General features: G+C 40.8%; 1 protein-coding gene across 7 annotated transcripts in view; it reads left to right on the forward strand.

Moving 5' to 3' along the window:
- The first annotated feature begins 2,336 nt into the window (after window positions 1-2,336).
- Window positions 2,337-23,083, forward strand: part of LOC117261996 (pleckstrin homology domain-containing family A member 7-like) — a 206,565-nt gene continuing 185,818 nt past the window's right edge. For 2 of the 7 annotated variants that reach the window (XM_078167541.1, XM_078167543.1), the window contains exons 1-3: window positions 2,339-2,513; window positions 2,650-2,726; window positions 2,849-2,906. In XM_078167541.1, coding sequence (XP_078023667.1) covers window positions 2,431-2,513; window positions 2,650-2,726; window positions 2,849-2,906 — 218 coding nt within the window. In that variant the 5' untranslated portion in view covers window positions 2,339-2,430. Of the gene's footprint in view, window positions 2,514-2,649; window positions 2,727-2,848; window positions 2,907-3,073; window positions 3,083-23,083 lie in introns of those variants that run through there. The other 5 variants (XM_078167547.1, XM_078167552.1, XR_013491559.1 and 2 more) reach the window with 4 other exon arrangements.

A 23,083-nucleotide genomic window follows, 5' to 3' on the forward strand; every position in this document is an offset into this window, starting at 1 on the left:
ATGACAAGTCTCTGATGACTAAACTTCGCACTGGGGGCAGGTGTCCCACATTGTCCCTCACAAACCTATTCCGTGTCCCACATTTGGTTTATTGGGACCTGGTCACCCTAGAGGTGGGGTGGGGGTGAGGGGGGGCTCCAAAGTGCCTCTTGCCTTGGGCCCCCAGAGTGTCTTGAAACAGCCCTGCTTCAGGTGCTGACATAAATGTCATGAATTACTCACACCAATAACCCCTAAAATATGACACATGACAGGTGGGTGTCTCCACTGATGATAATAATGTAGTAAATTTTAATATTACTCCAGTGTGTAAACATTAAATCAAACAAATTACATTTAGTTTTGACATCCAGCTGGAAAAGTAGAAGAGAAACCAAATTCAAAATCACCAACATTTAAATACAGAATAATTACAGGCCTCTATATCAGGTAAGACAGGTGTGACAAGGTCTGTAAAAGAAATGAGCCAACTTTGCTTTTAATCAGGTGATGACACAACAAACTCATTTTGGCAGTTAAGTGAACGAAAAACACTTTGTGAAGATTTGGTGTCAAACATGTTCAAATGAATATGTCACTGCTCCACGTGCACAGAAGGTCTCACCTGTTTTAAAACGCTGCGTGTTCATACACATAATCAGAAAACAGAATCATTTTCCAGTTTTTCATTTGAAGTTTTTTTTGTATAGATGGTGGTCAGTGAAGGACACACAGGAGAGGAGACATGAGGAAGAGGACATCCAACAAACATCTTAAACTACATGTTAAACATGTTACAGACTCTCTTCTTCACACCTTCCTCACATCATCAGGGCAGGACCAGACGGACCAAGACCACAAGTAAAAAAAAAATTATCAACAACAAGTGTTTAAAGAAACAAATGTAATTTAACTGTATTATTATATCTTATGTATATTTTATCTTGTTGAATTATAGTCTGTTACCAGCTGGTAGGAAATTACTTTAATCTAGATTTTACCTAAAACCACACAGACACAGTTTAAAACAATGATTCAGGTTTCAGTACCTGCATGTGAAATATGTATAGTTAAAGGTCATCGTCTCCTTCAGTCATTGTAACTGTCTAAATGTTCAGGGGCCGTATTCACAAAGATTCCTTGTATGAAGAGTTTTTCCTCATTACGAAATTCTAAGAAAATTCTTACAAGACTGATGATTTCTGAGAATTTCCCCGTAAAGTTAAGACTCTGTCCTGGTAAAAATAAAAGTTATTCACAGAGCATCTCAGACCTTAAAACAGGTGCTCAGATGAAACCAGTCGCAGCAGGAGGAGGAGTTTAACAGTTTCTGAATCAGAGGAGAAAATGGTGGAAACACAAACAGGTCAGACAAATATTCCGCAAGCACTGGACAACAGAGAAGAAATTAAATGATACAGATTAGATGGTGAAGGAAGAATATGTGTGGATGATGTCATCAGGGATACACACATGTCACACCCAATACTGTAACACCAGAAACAAAATGATGACATCACTGAGATAAACAGTAAAAACCCAGCAGTGATGAGCTGAGTCTGTCTCAGTCCGCAGTTCATCTCATGTCCACTGGGTGTCCTCACACCTTAAAGCCTCACAGAAGGCGTGTCTCTGACAACCAATCACATCACAGCTTACAACACGGTCGACCACACCTCCTCACTGAGGTCACAGTTTCTGTCCCTCTGAGAACTTTACTTAATCACTCCTAAGACTCCTTACTGAAAGTCTTTGAGCTAAGTGAGGAGCATTCCGGGAGCGCTCTCACAAATGTTTCTTTTTTCTTTTTTAAAGATATTTTTTAGGGGCATTTTTGTCTTTAATTGATATCAAGGCCCAGAGCAAAGGGGAGAGAGGGAATGACATGCAGCGAAGGGCCACAGGCTGGAGTCGACCCGGGCTGCTGCGGCAACAGCCCTGTACATGGGGCGCCCCCTCCATCCACCAAGCCACCAACGCCCCCTCAAAACTGTTTCTGAGGCATCTGTGAGTGAATCTACGGCCCTGCTTATAATAAGATGTGTGGTGAAAATATAGAAAGATATAAGATAAGATAAAATAACATAAAAGCATTAATAAAACTAACTTCAAAATCAGGAAATGAAAACTTTGGATATATTTGTTGAGAAATTAAAATTCAATAGAAAAAATGTATAAATAAATAAATCAGCTGACTGAACTGTGGAGGTTCTCTGAGGCTACACCTTCCCCTTAAATGGGTTTTTCGCCCTGCAGGCAGAAGGCATCGCCAGCTATAAAAGAAAGGAGCCGTGATGTCCGAGTCTCAGAGAGGTCCCTGAAGGCAGCGCCGGCTGTAGAAGAAAGGAACTGAAATGTCCGATTCTCACAGAGATCCCTGAAGGCAGCAGGCGGTGATCGTTGAGCTCCCGGGAGACTCCATGGAGAGGGAATAGGAATTGAGAGCGGATCATGGCGGCGCCGCTCGAGCGGGACACGTTACCTGAACACTGGTCTTACGGTGTGTGTACAGACGGCAGGGTTTTCTTCATCAGGTGAGTCTGATCAGATTCGCTTTATCGCTCCGTGCGTCCCGCTTTAACGGGCTCACCTCCGGCGGTGTTTCCTTCCCGGTGGTGTAACAGGTGTTTTTGTCTCCTGTCTCTGTCCCTCTGTGTGTCGGTGCGGCAGCGATGAGTCCCGGAACACCACCTGGCTCCATCCCCGCTCCGGTGAACCGGTAAACTCCGGACACATGATCCGCTCAGGTACTTGTCTGAGCCGTGTTTACCTGAAGTCGTCATCACGGTGTAACTTTAGGGTGGAGGGTGGTGGAGGGTCAGGCCCGAGGACACAGAAAACTTTGAGCTGACGTTTGGTTTCATTTCAGACTTACCCCGAGGATGGGAGGAGGGCTTCACGGACGAAGGAGCCAGTTACTTCATAAAGTGAGTACTGTTACTTCATAAAGTGAGTACTGTTAGGCTACTTTATACAGGGAGTACAGTTACTTCATAAAGCGAGTACTGTTACTTCATACAGTGAGTACAGTTACTCCATTAAGTGAGTACAGTTACTTCATTAAGTGAGTACAGTTACTTACACAGTACAGTTACTTCATAAAGTGAGGACAGTTACTTATACAGTGAGTACAGTTACCTCATAAAGTGAGCACAGTTACTTTATACAGTGAGTACTGAATACTGTTGTTGTCTGCTCTGTTGCTGCTGCCGCCAGTCACCTGCGTTTTACGTGACAATCCCGTGCAGCTTATCCAACATGGCTGCTGCCTGATTATCAGAGTGGATTTAAAGGTATGACTGAGACTTACCTGCCGACCCTCTGATGACCTCACTGTGTGGTGTTTCTCCGTCAGCTCTCTGACAGTTTAGTCTCTGTAGTTTCTGATACTGACCTAGAAGAAATACTTAGATCTTGCAGTTAAACAACAGGACGACCAGTGTTGAAATATTATGTTACAGGTAAAAAGCTGAATTTCAAGTTAAGTTAACTAATCCAGTGAAGAATGCTTATTATGATGGATGTGTGGTGAAAATCTAAAATCAGTCCATTTGCTGTTGTTTAACACAACAAGATGAACCCGTTTCACACAGCCGACATCAGATGCTCAATCTTTGAAATCAGATCAGTGAAAGGTTGAACATATTGTCGCTGCTTTGGCCTCTTTCTTTGACCTTGATGTTTTATATCCGTGAAGAAAATGATGAATCAAAGTCCACTGTCACTGCAGCAGGACAGGAGTCAAAACAGTGTCATGCTTTTTCATTGTTTGGCCAGTCGTCTGCAATAATTCCAAGAATAAAACTTCAGTGTGGACTCAGGAGTGTTAGGGTTAAGGGTTAAGGGTGTGTTTGGCAGTGAAGAGCATTGGACAAATAATTTCGCACTTGAGAACACATTTCAGGACTCGGGACTTGATTCTGAACTTACAGCTGAAACTTACTTCTGACTTTTGGGCCTTTTCTACCGTCACTTTTTGCCATGTGGAGTCAAACCATGCCACGCCAGTTAGCGTTTCCATTATCAGTTTAAATGCGCTGTGCCACACCAAGCTGCCCCAGAGATGGACCTTCTCTGGAGTAGCCGAGCCGAGCCGAGCCCATGACTGTGGAAAAGGCGTCATTAGTCCCATTTCTGTCAGCAGTATTAATGTTTTTAGGTGGATTTGTCTTTAAACTAGAATCTGAATCCTCGTATTACTGATTAAAAAAGCCCCCAGAAATGAGAGGACATATTTTGCTGATAGAGCACAGTCTGATATGATATAATACAATATTTGGCTATTATTTACTATGCTGAATAATTTTATATATCGATGAGTGAAATGTCTCACAGCATAGAGGAAACACAGAAACAGAAAATATAATATTTTTCAGGATGAATGTGGACTTTATGCCCCGATGTTTCTTCTTGACATTCATGTATTTTTTCTGTGTGTGGGTTGTTTGTTGGACTCCTTGGTGGATAATTGATTTCTCCGGTTGTTGAATATTCATATAGAGACGGGACTTCTTCTAAAGCCTCTGCTAAATGCCCTCAGTGGTATTCAGTGTTTTATGACTTGTGCTGAGCTATTGTGCTGACAGAGATTTAAGTGCCACTGCAGGTAACAGAGGGCAAAGGTCATTTATGATGCTGGTAATTGCAATTGCTTCAGTACAATCAGTTGTTTCTTTTTTGTTTAGATGAAGGTTGTTTTATATTTTGAGTGACTGCTGTTGGAATTCAGGCTTATTGCAAAATATCTTGTTGTGTTGGATGTTGATTAAAATTCATCTGACTCGGTCCTGATGTGCTGTCATGGTTTGCAGTAATGTGTGACTCAGATTGTGTTTGTGTGTTTTACTGGCACTCTAAAACATTATCCAGAATGGAGTAATTAAAAAATACATGAAACTGCTAATTACTATGTTTTGAAATGAAACCTTTCGTTAATCCATATTTTGTCTTGTTTAGCCTGAAAGTCTTAAGTATTTTTAATTAGCTGTTAGCTGTTGTTGGTGTGTCAGATGTAATGTTGTGTTTGGATGGAAATAATCTGTATATTCCCAAAATGTATTAATGTCAGCCTCAATGCTTTGACGGTCGGCGAGCTGCAGGTGATAAGCTTGTGATTCATGCAGACTCCATTCTGTTAATTGACCTTCCTCTCTGATATCAAAGAATCTTATTTTATTCCTGACATCAGTACAATGTGTAACACCATCTCTCTGAAGACCATTGAAATAACACCTCGTCAGGAAAGTGGTCAGGAAATTCCTGGAAAGGTTATGAAATTAGAACAACAGGAATTAGCAGAATGTTGTAAAAAGGATTTTAATATATGTTGTTTTGGCTGTTTAAAATCTGTTTATAAAAATCTTAGAGTTGGAAGATATATTCGTTGAGTCATTAATTTAAGATCTGGTGCTGCGCTGTGTGACCGGTAAAATGTCACCACTGTCACATGATACACAAAGACCTGCTCTGCATTGTGTCATTGTCAAGGCCACGCTTCCTTTTTTGGGTGCGAAACGCACTGTTACATCAGGAGAGAAACAAGAAAATGCAGAAAAGCTGTTGTGCAGCTAGTTAACCAGGGTTTTAAGGAACATTTGATTCGTGAATATTCAGCGTGGTAAATCACTAACTGATCCTGGTGACAGTTCATACTGATGGACTGCTAACGGTAGCTTCAGCAGAAGGCTGCTGCAGCATCAGACTGTCGTCTCCAACAACACGTCAGCCTGTCAGTCACTTTTGTAATACATTGGTTATTCATAAAAAAAACTCCTGGTCTAACGATAGTTAATGATTCAATCAAATATTCATATCTGATTGAATCATTTGGTTCAAGCAAAATTGCAAAACAGTCATCAAACATGTATGAAACAAACTTTTCTAAGAAATAAATAGATATAAACATTTCAAAATTATAATCCGTCGACAGGACTTAGTCTTTCTATTACCCAAAAAGGGGCGTGGCCTTGAAGTCTTGCTGAAATACCCACATGTGCCGTACTAGTCTGTTGCAGATGCACATGCAGCTAGTTGGGAATGTCTAAGTAGTAGATAACATAAGCTAGCACCAGCAGTTTTGCTTATCTTGGGTTAATGTGTGTGAAGTGTGTGTTTAACAGTGTTTGGCTGCATCACCACATTGGCCGACTCATTTTAAACTACTTTAATAAAGTCATGGAAATGAAGTGAAATATTCAAGAAAAGTTATTTGAAAGTTTTGAAAACCCTGAATTTTAGACTTGTGATTGCTCTTCAATGATTTGACTGTTCAAGGACATTCTCACTTCCATGCTAATGTTTACAAACCTTTGACCTTTAAGTCCAATGGGAAATAATTAACAGATAAATTATTGAAAAATTCATGTCAAACATTTATAGATTTGAGCTTCTCAAACATTTTTCCTTTGGTATCTCTGTAAATCAAGTGTCTTTTGGTTTGAACTACAGCTAACGATAATTTTCATTATAAGTTAAAAATTGTTTTGTAAATAAAGTTAAAAAAGGAAAAAAAATCATTTTAGACCTGCTGTCCAAAACCACAAATAGATTCAGTTCACATCACATACAATGAAGAAAAACATCAGATTCTCACAGAAGCTAAAACAAGCAAATGTTCAGTATTTTGGTTTAAAAATGACTCAAACTATGACGTCATTATCAGTTACAGATAATTTTCTATCTTCTGACTAATCCATTAATTGACCAATTGTTTTATTTCTACTTGAAGTGATGAAAAGACAAAAGAAGCAAGTCTTTTCTTTTTTAACATTTTCTTTTGGGGCATTTTTAGCCTTTAATGGACAGGACAGTTAAGTGTGAAAGAGGGAGAGAGAGAGGGGATGACATGCAGCAAAGGGCCACAGGCTGGACTTGAACCACCGGGCCACTGCAGCAACAGCCTTGTACATGGGGCGCCTGCTCTACCACTAAGCCACCGACGCCCCCAAAAGAAGCAAGTCTGAAGGGCATTGCTATTTTCAGACATTTCACATTTTAAATGATCTCTTAAACATTAATTGATGAATTGAAAAAGTAATGTACAGATTGACAAAAAAGGAAATAGTTACAACACTCAATGATTTTCAATCCAAGATAATATGATATACACCAGTAGTTTGCATAATAAAGGTGAAAGAAGAAGTATGAGAACAAAAAACACATACAGGTCAGAACTTTTCTGCTTTGAGACAAAATGTGTTCTGATCAGTATTTCTACGATGGTAAAATCATAACAACCTTGAATTCCAATATCCTCTTCACTTAGGAGGGGGACTATTTATCTAGAGGCCCCCCAGGCTCCACCACTGTCTGTTCTGGTGCCTCTTTTATCCCAAAAATGTTTTTCATGTTTTTATTGCTGTAGCAAAAAGAACAACACGACTCCCTCCGTGTCTCAGCATGTTTTTCATTGTCTTCAGATGCTCACAGAGTTTTTGCATCACTTCATCATAGTTTGATTTATGATGTTATGGATTATATATAGCCTATGTATTTAATGCTGTTAACAGAAACATTCTCTGTGACTTTGTACCAAGACAAACTCAGCAGATCCAAGTCAATCAATCAATCAATTTTATTTATAAAGCCCAATATCACAAATCACAATTTGCCTCACAGGGCTTTACAGCATACGACATCCCTCTGTCCTTATGACCCTCGCAGCGGATAAGGAAAAGCTCCCCAAAAAAAACCCTTTAACCCTCTGCGGTCCAGAACTGCGCCGGCGGTGACCGATTTAGCAGCAACACGCAGCCTCGCTGAGTCTCCGTTTCATTTTGTGTGGCCCGACGAAAGTGCTGAAGGCAACAGCAAAAAAAACAAAAAAAAAAACGACACCCCCTTTCCTATTGGTTGAAAAATGCACCATGTCAACCAATCACAAAATTGTATGGCAACACACATCATTTGTTCCTGGGGAAGAGGGGGAAATTGTGGGAGTGACGGCAGCAAGAGAGACAGCGATCGCGATCACAGATAGAGTTGGGATTTGTGATGTTTAGTGTGTTTGGAGTGTATACTTAGTGTGTGGTGTAGTGTGTTTTGGAAGAGGAGAGAGGAAAATGAGCCTCCAACGACCGCATTGAGCAGTACTCGGAAGTCCGCGCAAAGGAGCGGACAGTGTGGCAGGGCACACCCACCAGGTCCGGATCTCCGTTTGCTCAGGCAGCAGAGCCACACAGTGTGTGTCACTCCTCCTGTTGTCCTACTGTTGTGTCCCCCTCCTGTAGTGTGTTGTGGTGGACAGGAACTGTTTTTCAGAGTGGCACAAATAATTTGTGTAAAATCACGTAGGAGAAAAACAAGCAGTCTCAAAATAAATCCCCTAGAAAGGTGCATGGCCAAAAACAGCGACAAACACAGACATTTTGACAGAAAGTCTTCTTCATAGAAGAAGACTTTCTGTCAAAATGTCTGTGTTTCTGGTACTGCCACCCAAGTTGGTTTATTAAATTTATCAAAAGGACATTTGTGAGTGCTGGCATTTTTCCCTTTGACAAATAATTTGTGTGACATCTGATTGTTTAGTAAATAGTTGTTCAAAAAACGCCTGAGGCATTGCTTGCATTTTAATGTAAATAGTTATATATAACGTTGTTGTTTGCTAAATTAGGACATATGTTTTTGAAGTTTACAATTTATATTTTTATTCTAAGTTACACAAATGGTTCGTTAGACATGTTTGTGGTTTTCACAGTAAAAAATCTAACTTTTTCCTACTCGGATTTTATGTTTTTTATGTGATTTTAGGTCCATTGTGTTAATACAGTATGTCAAAATGAAAAAAATAACTGTAAAGTCACACAGGTGACGTTGTGCTGAAAAGAATGATACCAAACAAGGCAAGGTAAACAGTTTTTTAAGGTGAAATTTAAAGGTAAAATGAAAACTAGTCAAAAACAGCCAATTACCCCCTAGACCCCTTAACGGGGAAAAAAAATGGTAGAAACCTCAGGAAGAGCAACTGAGGAGGGATCCCTCTTCCAGGACGGACAGACGTGCAATAGATGTCGTACAGAACAGATCAGCATAATAAATTATCAGTAATCCGCATGACACAATGAGACGGTACTTTAAAAAGTATTTATCTCTCATATAAGAGGAACATTTTTTGTTTAAGTGAAGACGTTCTTTTTGTCTGAGAATCTTGTGAGTTATAATATAGCTGATTTGTGTAAGCACCACTGCACAAATATTAGCATTCACCCTGACTAGGGATGCACCGATCCAATATCTGGATCAAATATCAGCCTCGATATCATCAAAATAGATGAATCGGGTATTGGAAAATGCAACCAATACCTGAGGCAATTCTTTCCTTTTAAATCTATTGCAACGCGAGCTACATCATACGTCATGGAGCGAAGGAGAGAATCTGCTGTGTGGAGGTATTTCACACTAAACACTCCAACTAGCCCTGACGGCAGTTTCTAATTTCTGCAAAGTGAATGTTGCTAGGGGTGGTGTTAGTACCGGCAAGTATAATACTACCAGTTTAATAAAGCATCTACAAAGTCATCACCAAACGGAGCACTAAGAGTTCCAGTAGTTGAGCAGGTCAAAAGGAGCAGGAGGTAATACTACACAGCAGTTAACATTAGCGGATGTGCTGCAAAGAAGAGAGAAATTCCCCAGCAATAGTGCAAAAGCTGTGAAAATTTCTGAGAAAGTGCAGGAGTACATTGTTTTGGATGGACAACCAATGACGGTTGTTGAAAACATGGTCTTCCAATGTTTACTGGATCACCTGGAGCCACAGTACAATTTGCCGTCGCGCAATTTTTTTCCCCAAGACCGCACTGTCGGAAATGTATGAGAACGTGAGCAAACACTTGTCTCAAGAGTTACTGGATGTAGATTAATCTGTTTCATCTTATCTTAGGAAAGAACTGTGCAGTCATCAATGCCTGATGCCTCTAGTCTTTTCTGTTCTACGTGCAAAGGTATATAGCTTTTTAGGTCAACCATGGTATCGGATCGGTATCGGGTATCGGCTGATACTCAAAGCCACAGCATCGGGATCGGTATCAAAACTGAAAAAGCTGGATCGGTGCATCTCTAACCCTGACGTAGGCCATTTGTTTGCACAACTGTAAATCCACCCTAAGCCCACTCACTTTGTAGTGGTCCAAACAAAGATTTCATTCATTAACAATGATATTAATATTTAATTTCACTGGAATATCCATCACAGTAGAGATGTTAAAGACACTCAGGTCTCTTGATGATCTCCTGATGACTGATCGTTTGTGACCGCACATCTACATATGTCAGAGGGCAGAAACCTCTGAGACAGTCTGGATTCATTGAATCATCACTAGAGCTCTTACTCCTAAATGTTGCATGTGTTTTCAGCTAAATGATCATGACCTGGTCCCACAGTGTGTCACGTGAGGATCATCTAGTGACTCCCATAACTGCTGATGAACTGATTGTAGACATAGCATCAGCAGTCAGTGTTTATCTGCCGATGGCTGTTTTCTTGTTGCTTCCTTCCTCTCTGTCCCCAACGTTCACACTCACTTATTCTTTGCCTGGGCTTGTTTAATAATCCCTGCTTATGCCACCCTATGGACAAGTGGGGATGTAAATATGAGTTTGGTTTGTTTGACGACATCCTCCTCCGCTGGGCTCAACCCACTCTCACATACCTCAGAAGAATTACATTTGTGTCTTGGTCTCGTGTTTGCTCACACTCATACCTTTGCACGTGCAAACAGACATGATGTGTGATTCTGTCTTTACCCTGAGGGGCCTCCAGACTAGCCTTCCTCTTCTTCATCCTGCAGCCACTCCCAGCAGGGGGACGCTGTCACAGGGAGGTGGGGGAGGTATAAACCTCCTGCAGGATGTCTATATGACTTCACTTTACTGACGGGGATTTAAGGATGGCAGCAAGGAGAAAGACTCACACTCGGTAAGATGAAGAGTTGGACAGACGTCAGTCTGTTGGTGGAAGAAGAGGGTAAGGGTCAGGGTTAACCCCTGAACACTTTATTCCTGTTGTAAAGGTAAGGGTTAACCCCTGAACCCTTCATTCCTGTTGTTAGGGCCAGGGTTAACCCCCGAACTCTTTATTCCTGTTGTTAGGGCCAGGGTTAACCCCCGAACTCTTCATTCCTGTTGTAAAGGTAAGGGTTAACCCCTGAACCCTTTATTCTTGTTGTAAGGGTAAGGGTTAACCCCTGAACCCTTCATTCCTGTTGTAAAGGTAAGGGTTAACCCCTGAACCCTTCATTCTTGTTGTAAGGGTAAGGGTTAACCCCTGAACCCTTCATTCCTGTTGTAAAGGTAAGGGTTAACCCGTGAACCCTTTATTCCTGTTGTAAAGGTAAGGGTTAACCCCTGAACCCTTCATTCTTGTTGTAAGGGTAAGGGTTAACCCCTGAACCCTTCATTCCTGTTGTAAAGGTAAGGGTTAACCCCTGAACCCTTCATTCTTGTTGTAAGGGTAAGGGTTAACCCCTGAACCCTTCATTCCTGTTGTAAAGGTAAGGGTTAACCCCTGAACCCTTCATTCTTGTTGTAAGGGTAAGGGTTAACCCCTGAACCCTTCATTCCTGTTGTAAAGGTAAGGGTTAACCCCTGAACCCTTCATTCCTGTTGTAAAGGTAAGGGTTAACCCCTGAACCCTTCATTCCTGTTGTAAAGGTAAGGGTTAACCCCTGAACCCTTCATTCCTGTTGTAAGGGTAAGGGTTAACCCCTGAACCCTTCATTCCTGTTGTAAGGGTAAGGGTTAACCCCTGAACCTGTCATTCCTGTTGTTTGTCATTTCCCTACAGTCACAGAGTGACGACCCTGCTGAAGTTTCCATCTAACTTCAGCTCCCTTGTCTTTTACATTTGATCAGCTCTGTGCCGTAGAAATCAGGTCAACTCAGTTGACAAGAAATTGTCAAATATTTTAATAACCAAATCGTACTTTAAGGAATGTCTCATATAAATGCCAAATGTTCTTGGGTGTCCAGCCTCTCAGATTTGAGGATTTGTTGCTGTTTTCTCTTTTATATCTTTGTAAATTGAATATTTTTGTTGCTGTTTGACGAATCAGCATTGTGAAAAAGTCAGAAAACTGAAAACTGTTTGGCGTATTTTTTTTTATTATTTTATAGACTAAATGATGAAACAATCAGAACAGAAGAAAATCTTAACTCAAGGTCCACTTATGAGCTTTTCCCTGGATCTCTTGGTCCTCATTATGAGGCCATTCACTCTTTGTTCCAACGACCATCTATGAAATGAGACAGGAGTCATGACTCCACCTGAGATACATCCACCCATCACATGACCAAAACTTAGTCATGTGATGACACCTGAACTATCTCCATGACAACTGAGCAAACACCATAGATGGAATCACAATGTTTGTTTATGCTCACTTTCAGGTAGAAAACCTCAGCGTCACATAGGCTACATAAAATAAAATGGTACTAGGTGAACGCTGCCTCAATTGTTTAGTTTTAAAGGTGGTATTCATCCTGTCACCTGCTGATAGTGTATAAAATTAAAGGCGGTATTCTTCCCGTCACCTGCTGATAGTGTATTAAATTAAAGGTGGTATTCTTCCTGTCACCTGCAGATAGTGTATTAAATTAAAGGTGGTAGTCTTCCCGTTACCTGCTGATAGTGTATAAATTAAAGGTGGTAGTCTTCCCGTCACCTGCTGATAGTGTATTAAATTAAAGGTGGTATTCTTCCCGTCACCTGCTGATAGTGTGTTAAATTAAAGGTGGTAGTCTTCCGTCACCTGCTGATAGTGTATAAAATAAAAGGTGGTATTCTTCCCGTCACCTGCTGATAGTGTATTAAATTAAAGGTGGTATTCTTCCCGTCACCTGCTGATAGTGTATAAAATTAAAGGTGGTATTCTTCCCGTCACCTGCTGATAGTGTATAAAATTAAAGGTGGTATTCTTCTGGTCACCTGCTGATTATGTAAAAAATTAAAGGTGGTATTCTTCCCGTCACCTGCTGATTGTTTATGAATTAAAGGTGGTATTCTTCCCATCACCTGCTGATAGTGTATTAAATTAAAGGTGGTATTCTTCCCATCACCTGCTGATAGTGTATAAATTAAAGGTGGTATTCATCTGCTGATAGTGCATAAATTAAAGGTGGTATTCTTCCCGTCACCTGCTGATAGTGTATAAATTAAAGGTGGCATTCTTCCCGTCACCTGCTGATAGTGCATAAATTAAAGGTGGCATTCTTCCCGTCACCTGCTGATAGTGTATAAATTAAAGGTGGCATTCTTCCCGTCACTTGCTGATTGTTTATAAATTAAAGGTGGTATATTTCCAGGGGCGTAGCCATCATTTCAGAATTGAGGGGGAGAAATTGTTCATTGGTCTATTAAGTGATTCATTGTCCTCTCCCATTCAATTGCACCTCTCCTTTGCGGCTAAAGAATCACATAACCACGAACAGCCACAGTACAGCTGTAGTTAGTTAATTACGAATTACAGCACCAGGAGACCAACTTTAGTTCTTTAAAATGATATACTATCAAAATCTAAAGTTTTAGCTGACAAACTCTTGTTGAGTTGACACAGAATGACCCTTGAGCATCTACAGGGTAAGTAGCCAGATAATTACGTGCCAAATACCTGCCTGGTTTCTCCCTGCCCCTCTTCTATCTATTGCAATAATACAGATAATAACTAGCTAGCAAGCGATTTAACATAGTCAACAATAACATTAGTATTCCTGTTAAGTAGCTTAACTTGATATATTGGCATCTATTAATTAGTCATCATTTAGCTAACATTATCTACATGCAACAGCAATACTATGAACACAGTTAACATAGTTCTCGTCTGTGCAATTGAGTCAGATCACAACACGACAGCATGTGTATGCGGCTTGGCGCCGCCTACTCATGGTGCGTTTAAAGACGGCTCGGAAAAACACGTTACCACATGTTAAAAACGAATTGAACAGTTGTAAAAAAGTGCAGGGGACAGAGGGCAAAGAGGGGTCATCCCTATGTTTCCCAGGGTTCTGTGTTTCCCGGGTTCTATGTTCCCCATTCAACCAAAAAGGGTTCTATGTTTCCCACTTACTAAAAGCTAAACCTTTTTTGTGTAAGCGGGGAACATAGAACCTTTTTTGCAGGGTTAAGCGGGGAAAATAGAACTCGGGAAACAGAACCCGGGAAACGTAGATACGCTCCCGGCACAGATATAGGAAATGCAGGGGACATGTCCCACGTCTACCCCGCGTCTGCAATGCCCATGTATATTTCCCATTACCTGCTGATAGTGCATAAATTAAAGGTGGTAGTCTCCTGTTACCTGCTGATAGTAAATAGCAGTGACACTGAATGACTCTGGGGTTTGCAATTTTGCAGAAGTGATGTTCTTGGCAGAAACCTGTAATTGGTTGTGCACTGATTTGAGAACTGCATGATGGGCAGCGTAAGCACAATGATGGTATCACTGTGCCATGACAAAGAGGCTTATCTCAGAGAAGCTTACGATAATGTCAGTAGGGGGAGTGTTGTTAGGAGTATGGCCCTGCAAGACTTAAACCCTTTAAGGCTCTGTGTTACACCGACTGTAGATACCATCAGGACCACTGCAGTAGGTTTTGTCCTCTAAGGGTTTTTAAATGTCTTTTTTAAACCTTAAAGTGGTTTTCTGAGCAGGTGGGCTCAAAGTGTGGGTTTACATTTTTTTTCCAGTGACTCACATTCAGCTTTTCAACCTGCACAGCACAACTGAAGTCGTGGTAAAAAAAAGACATTTGCATTATTGTCTTTAGAGATACAGTCACTGACTCTCACTCTGTCTTAGTGCACAGTAGGATGACCGTGAATTACTGTTTCACAAACCTCACAAACAAACAATAGGAACAATTAGAAAATTACTGATGAGTCACAGGAGAAAATATTCCTGTGTCCCTGAAAAGATGCTGACGGATGTGAGCCGGGTGACGTATTAAAGGCTTTTTTTCATTTCTCATATTGTAATGTTTGAAGTGAACCCTGGACACTGAAAGCACCTAAATATAGATGTTGTGCACAGAGAATGCCACACTGTATTACACAGAACCTGAACAGGTTGTTTGCTCCATATTTCCATCTTGACAGAATATATTTGTGAACCTGCTAATAAAACTGATGGATTGTATTAAAGGCGTAAGACCGTAGGGCCGGTTTGTGCTCGCCATCTGATGCTCTTTGTCCTCAGAAGAAAAAAGAGGCTTTGTTTTGCTGTGGCTAAACCAAAGAACCAACAGTTCCCTGGCAGACAAATAAAGGCCGTAAAAGAAAGCTTTGTCAACAATGGCTCTTCTGTTGTTTTCATTGGTTGAAGGTATGAACCACTTTTTGTGTTTGCTTTTGAACAGCAGGAAAGTTAAAGATTATTTCTTGTAAATGTCAGCCCAAGGACAGCGTTTCTGTCTTCACTGACTGTGTTCCATACTTAATGATGTTCCCTCAAGATATTTACTCTCAACACCTGTTTCTTCACTGAAGGCTCACTTCAGCAACATATGCTGGGATCACACTAAATCTTTCTTCTTTGATTGTTGTTCAGCAGACTTCACGTTATCAGGGTAAATTAGTAACTAACAGAGGTGTTGGAGGTTAATCATTTCCCCCCTCTCTTCTCAGAGCTTTACATGTCACTGTATGTTTTTGGATTTTCCTGACAGAAAAAAACAGATTAAATGTGACTTGGTAGAGTTTGAAGGTTGTCACCTGCTGCGTGGATGAAATGTCAGGTCTGCTATATCAGACTTTAGTTGTTTTGGCAAATGGAGAAATCACGGCTGTGTATTGATGCTGTTGTAGCTTGGTTGTAGCTTGGTTTGTTAGAAAAGTTGCATAAAGAATGAAAACCCTCTGCAGGAACATTGCTTCTGAATGTTTGATGTTTGTTTGAGGGTGGGAGAAAGTTTTTGGAAGATGAGGGCTTTTTTGTAGTGAATGACTTTGGAGATAAGATGTGAAGATTTCCATCAAATCTATGAAGCTACCGGAGAGATAGCATCTGCTGAGGCAGCTCCTCTTCCACATTCACTCTTTCTCTTTGTCTTGATGTGATGAGCTGGTTTCGGTCCGTCATCATCCTTCACTCTTGCTGCTGTTTTATGTCTCCCGCTTCACCTTCACGTCTCAACCTCCTCTTTTTGTGTATTTTTTCTGTTTTTCTCAGAGAGGTCAGGAGACCATGAGACAGTTGGAGGGGTCGCCTTCTTCTGTCCTCTGACATCAGACCAGCGCTGCAAGACTTTAATACGCCGTGCTTTATTCACCAGATGTTTTTGGCTCACTTGCTGCCGTGATGAAGGCTGGAGTAAGAAGTAAAGAACAGACAGCGTCAGGGGCTCTGGGAACTTTCTATGAGCATTTCTCTTGATCTTTTAATACTGTAAACCCTACCCCTTCATTTTTGTTGCTCAAAATGTCCCCTCAAAATATTGATAAAAAATATCAGTAAAAACAATAACTATGCTTTGACAGGCCCAACGCACAACCGTCCAAAGTGCAGTTGATGTCAAACACTGAACTGTGTCTTTATTTCTTTACTATAAATGTATCAACTTGTAGAAAACTACACTGTAATTAAGGCTGTGCAATTAATTGTCTTGTGATCGCAATTATTGAAGTAAACAATTTCAAAATGAATGAAATTGAGGGTAAACGATTTTTGGTCACGGACACCTGGAGATGTTATTTTATCTTCTACGGAAGCCTCGCATGTGCAATACTTATATAAATAAGATTGATTGATTGATACAAAATGACTGAATGACGGCAGCAGATGAAACAGGATGTGATGTCAGCAGCGTTGCATAAATTTTAAGTGACACTAACAACACGTTAATAGAAACATGTTCTGCGTGTTAATAATCCTGATGTACGGTGTGTGGATAGGGAGAAACAGGATGGCGATGTCTCCTGCCGTCAAAACAAAGCGATAATTTCACTCTGACTGTATGTGCGATTCTGCTCCTGTGAGAAGTCATTTTCACTTTGTAGACGAGGTTTGAAGCTGCAGCTAGTTTTCCGGAGGAATCTGTGCTTTAACAAGGAACAGTTTACTTCATCATGACGCGCTGACGCACATTTCTCAAAATGTTGTATTTGGCTAACCGATGATGTGGATTATGTTGATGAATGGTTCCAGCCCTGCTTCAGTCACACTGATGGGGGGGACACTCACTGTAACCAAAGGCATTTTTAAGCAAGGTTTCAACTGTCAGGTGTTGTTTTTCAGAGAATCTGATTTTCTGGGTCCATTAATGCTTAAAAAGTTCCAGTAAAAAGTTTCTGATCTAAAATAGAAGGAGAAGAGATTTGAGTTTAAAGCTCTGGGCTGCAGGAACCGAGGAGGGACGCCAGGTAGAGGTAAGAGGAGAGATGAGAGCAGTGAGTCAGTGTTTATGTCTGACTCACTCTATTCATACTGAAACCCTACAGAGACTCAGGCAGCATCACCAGCAGCTAATGATTTATCAACAGCTCCACAGACACATTCTTCATTCATCACTTCATAATACTACATAAAAGAAGATAAATACCAGATAAATCCAAGGTAAAAATTGTGCAAAATACCTTTCTTATTATTCTACACTCAATGTAACAAATGAAACGCAGACGAGACTCTGACGTTGTTTTGTGCAGGTGTCGATTGAGCGGCCTCCATTTTCACGTCACTTTCTGGCGGCATGTCAGTAACACTTATAAAGCAGCACCCTACAATATAAGATGAAGCAACGAAGGGCTAAAGTCCAAAGAACAGATTGAAGGAGCTGACAGCATCATGTGTCACTGGGGATGAAACTTGATTTCCTGTAACAAATAAAGAATTGATCGATTGATTTATACAGTTATTATTTTTAACAGAAGTCAGTGTGACAGGATGTGAAGTTTACATGATGTGCAACGACTAGGAATCACAGTAACAGTACGAAGCATGGAGCTGTTTCCTTTATGAGGGAATTAATGCAGTTTTTTTACTGTTAGAGAAATCTCTGCCGTCTCCTTTTCTGAGCCCTCTTGGACACGATTTATGTCTCTTGAGTAGGTGGGGTCATTATTGAGCTGGTGGTTAAATTCTGTCTCATGGATGGAGGATTGTGTCAATGACTTTCCTCTCAAACACAATTAATTTCTTTACTGATTAGCTGCTCTTTTACAACCAAGTGTTGTCAGTGGTGTCGTACTTAAAGAGACAGTTTGAGTGACGGTTCCTTAGAATTTGCCTTAAATTTAACACTAGGTCCTTGTAAAGATAAAAGTTATTCACAAACCATCTTTGACCTTCAAAGAGCTCCTAAGATGTCAAACTGTTGGGAGCAGGAGGAGGAGTTTAAGAGTTTCTTAATCAGAGGAGAAAATGGTGGAAACACAAAGAGGTCAGAGAAACTGTTTCTAAACACAAATTGACAGTGAGTTAATGAAATGCTACAGATGAGATGGTGCAGGGAGAGTGTTTGTGTTCCATCTCATTTGGGATACACACACAGTTCCCACCTGACAAAATACCGCTGTAACAGCAGATATATAATGATCACAATACTAAGATATTTGAAAAACTGTAAAAACCCGTCAGAGCAGCAGTGATGACTTTTGGCTGTCTCAGCCTTCCATCAGCAGTAGTGTTGCATGGTATACCGGTACTAAAATAGCACCGGGGTACTAGAGTATTCCAAACGGTACTATACTGCATTTGGAAAATACTGGTACTTTTTAAATTGATTCAATTCATTAATTTATTTAATTCATTTATGCACACAAACGCCTTCCTTGTTCCTATTAGAGCACATATTGCGCAAGTGGTGTGTATGACAACACCTGTATCAACATTCGCAGCTGGCGCATGTGAAAAAAGACAAGAGAAAGTCTGCCTCGCAAAGGGAGACAACACGAGACAACACAATCTTGGTGGAACATTTGAGTTACCAAACCGTGACGTCCGTACCGAGGTATTTACTGAACCATGATTTTTTTGGTACCGTTACACCCCTACTATTTATTGTTCTAAAGGTTTGTATCCGAAAGGACTTTTCCTTAGGAAAAGTACCGAAGAGTATCGAAATTCATATTAGTATTGGTACCGAAACAAAGATTTTGGTATCGTGACAACACTAATCAGCAGTGGTCACACTAACAATGACAACACTGTCAAGCCCATATTATGATGCAGTTCATCTCATGTCCACTAGGTGTCCATACCTTATAGGCCCACAAAAGGGCGTGTCTGTGACAACCAATCACATCTGTTGAAAGAAAGCATCACACCTAACAAGGGTCGACCACACATCCCCTCAGTAAGATTAAAGTTTCTGTCTCTTCATCACTCAGAGTTGCTCTGAGAACTCTCCTAATTCACTCCTGAGCTCAGACTCCTTACTGACAGTTTGTAGGCTGAGTTAGGAGCTCTGTGAGAGAGTTCTCAGAATGTTTGTGAATACAACCCCAGGTTATTAAAGATAATCCACAGAGTTCATTGTGAGAAGTTTCATGTAGGAACTATTTTCTTTCTACCAAACTACACCCACCAACTGTATCACTGTGCAGAAGGAAGTGAGCATCTACTGTGAGCTCACCTAGCATCACCGAGCTAACTAACGTTACAGCTCAGCTGAAGAGAACGCCATTAATGTTTACATCTCACACTGACATGAGCCTCTCCATGAGCAGACGCCCACTTCCTTCTGTGCAGTGATACAGTTGGTGGGTGTAGTTTGGTAGAAAGAAAATAGTTCCTACATGAAACTGCTTAGAACAAACTCTGTGGATTATCTTTAATAACCAGGTAATGATTTCTATAAAGAGACACTGATGTTGAGTTTTTACAATGGTTCCATTATATAAAAGACAAGTCAGACATCTCTACAGCTGATAATCTGCAACACTCTGCAGCTCACACTGAAACTATCGACACTGATAAACACACCCACAGGAAGGAGGAGGAGGAGGAGGGATATGTGTTCTGGTTTTGGGATAAACTGTCCCTTTAAGTTTGTGTCAGGTGATTTTGTTGGTGTCTCAGTTTATTTGTGGTTAAAGTAGGTTTTATTTAATGTTGAATTTTCCTCTGTGGAAGTGGAAACATGCCAATATAAAAACACTCTGACCTGACACCTCTGATAATTCTCTACATGACAGTCCGAACCGTTTATCACTCGTACGGTTCCTCTAATTGTCCTCAAACTGATGTCTTATTTCTGGAGACATTCCTCCCCCTCCTCTTCCTCCTCTTTCTCTTCCTCGTCCTCATCCTCTTCCTCCTCCTCCTCTCCACACTGTGAGAGATGCAAAGAATACTCTGTAGGGCCATTTCAACAGAAGTGTGTGTGTGTGTGTGTGTGTGTGTTTTAGTACCATCTTTGAAGTTAGTCTGAAAATGGATGTCTTGAGTATTTAACCTTGGCCTGAGGCAGCTGTATTAATCCTCGGACTCTCACAGAGGATCTGAGAACAACACAGATCTGTCAGGCTGATTTGTGTCTTATCGTGATGCTCTGTGGGAATATGAAGGAATCGGAAGTGAAGACAAAGCAGACGGACAGACTGCACGTCGAAGAGCTGAGCACATATCTGTTTGCTCTTTTTATGAGCAAATAGATGAACAGAGGAAGTTGTTTGGTACAAGACAAAAAGCCACAAAGCTAATCAGCCCTCAGCGGCTCATCCCAGAATGCACTGTTCAAAAAGACACACAACAAAATGATTAATGTGCATGTGAACAGTTTTTAAATAACGACTCCACAAGCCTGTAACCAAAACCTTCTCACTCATCATCATCATCATCATCACCATCATCATCATCATCAGTGAGTTAACATCGGGTCCTTTCTATCATTTCAAACAAAAATTTAAAAAAGGTCAACACTGAAAATGTTTGTGTCAAATTTCTGACAGATTGTTCTTTGAATAAATGTCGTCCGTACCAACAGAGGTTTTCTCACTCAGAGTTTCACCTATTAAAATGTCACATTATAAAAAAAAGCAGATTTCTGTGCACAACAATATTTTATTTGATAAAGTGGGAACAGCTGCTCCTGACTTCCTGTGTGTTCCGGGAAAAACCAGAGTCATTCATGTTGTTTCCACTCGCTGTATTTTATCAACAGTTACTTTACATTTCAGATGTAGATGACTTCCTGTTTGATCACTCTGAATCCTGAACATCTGACACTGAATTGTGACAGTGATGTTCACAATACTATTAGCAGCAGCACAGGCATCTGGAGACATGAAAGGATTTTTACCTCCCACCTCTACATCTGCCTTACTTCCTGTTTGGTTGCTATGGTTACTCCTTACACCTGTCACCACACAGCATCCTAAACCCCCCTAACACCACCTCTGAAGATGATGATGCTGATGATGCTGATAGTAATAATAGGCTGATGGGAGTCCAAAAGAAATTAACTCATTGGCATCAACATATCACATAAAGACAAAAGATGCAGCACAGGTTTTATTCTCAGGAGAACAGAGTTCTGCAGGATGACGTTTTTCTGTAGGTCGACGCTGAAGTCAATATCGCCATGGTTACATCGTCAGTAAGCCAACAGGATTTTTACGTTGGATTTTGGATTATTGCAGAAAATAAACAAACGGTTCTGATCCTTCAGTCAGTCGCTGCGAGGGTCATAAGGATAGAGGGATGTCGTATGCTGTAAAGCCCTGGGAGGCAAATTGTGATTTGTGATATTGGGCTTTATAAATAAAATTGATTGAAAATTGATAATCTTCACTAATAAACTTTGTGATTATAGAAGAATGAATTCACTCAGCAGGAGTAAAAAAAGCTAACTTTATGCCATTAACAAACTACACCACGGTCACATGACTTAACTTCACAGCCACAACCAAGCTGTAAATAAACTACACCACGGTCACGTGACTTAATGTCACCGCCACAACCAGGCTGTAAACAAACTACACCACGGTCACGTGACTTAATGTCACCGCCACAACCAGGCTGTAAACAAACTACACCACGGTCACGACTTAACTTCGTTGCCACAACCGGGCCGTAAACAAACTACACCACGGTCACATGACTTAACATCACAGCCAGACTGTAAACAAACTACACCACGGTCACATGACTTAACATCACAGCCAGACTGTAAACAAACTACACCACGGTCACATGACTTAACGTCACAGCCAGGCCATAAACAAACTACACCACCTATTTGAGGATCCTAAAGATTAATGTGGAGGCATTTGATGTCACTGGCGCTACAGTTAGCATTCCTCTTTACAGGTTCTGTCAGCGGCCCATCATGTTTACATGCCTTCAGCCTCTCCTCACTGAAACCTATCTGTATGTGAGAGATGCTGCAACAGCAGAGGGCACTCTGAGCCTTGTAGAGAGGAGAGACACCAGGTGGGTTGTCCAGGCAGGAAGTTCGTCTGTCTGATGCAGCGTTCTGGTCTGTCCTCCCGCATTCTGCAAACATTGGCTGAAATTCATTTATTGCTATAAATGTGTGCAGGAATTTCCAGCATTACAAATGGTAAATTTTTGATGAAATACCTGCACTGACATTTATGCCCTGTTCCGTGTCGTTGTCACATTATTGTTTTTTATGTAAGGCCTTTCTAAAGCAGCGTTTATATGACTTTGTCTTTGAAGATGAAGAAGAAATTACAATGTATAGCCCCGACCTTGGGTGGGATGAGCTTTGATTGGGTGATTTCCCTAAGGGTAGACATCAGCCTCAGCATACGCCATTTTCTCTGACATGGAGCCTGTGAAATGAATCCCTTGACGAGCCTTCTGTATTTTCTTTTTTTTCTTTTTGTTTTTGTTTTGTTTTTTCTATTTTTTGGGGGGACTTTTTTGTCTTTAATGGACAGATTTCTATCAGGACAGATAGAAATCGGGTGAGAGAGAGAATGGGGGCTGACTTGCAGCAAAGAGGCATTGCCTCTGTACATGGGGCACCAGCAGTATCCACCACACTACTGATGCACCCTGTTTTGCTTTTTTTCTCCCTCCAGGTTTTTCCTCTGTCCTTTGATTCATCCTCGTTTTATTTCCCTCTTCTATCGGCTCTGATGATAGCAGTTGTGCAACACTTTTGAATAAAAGTCACACTGTGAGCAAACAAACACGAGACAGACTGA

Source organism: Epinephelus lanceolatus, chromosome 5 (assembly GCF_041903045.1).
Source record: "Epinephelus lanceolatus isolate andai-2023 chromosome 5, ASM4190304v1, whole genome shotgun sequence".
NCBI classification, from domain to species: Eukaryota; Metazoa; Chordata; class Actinopteri; order Perciformes; family Serranidae; genus Epinephelus; species Epinephelus lanceolatus.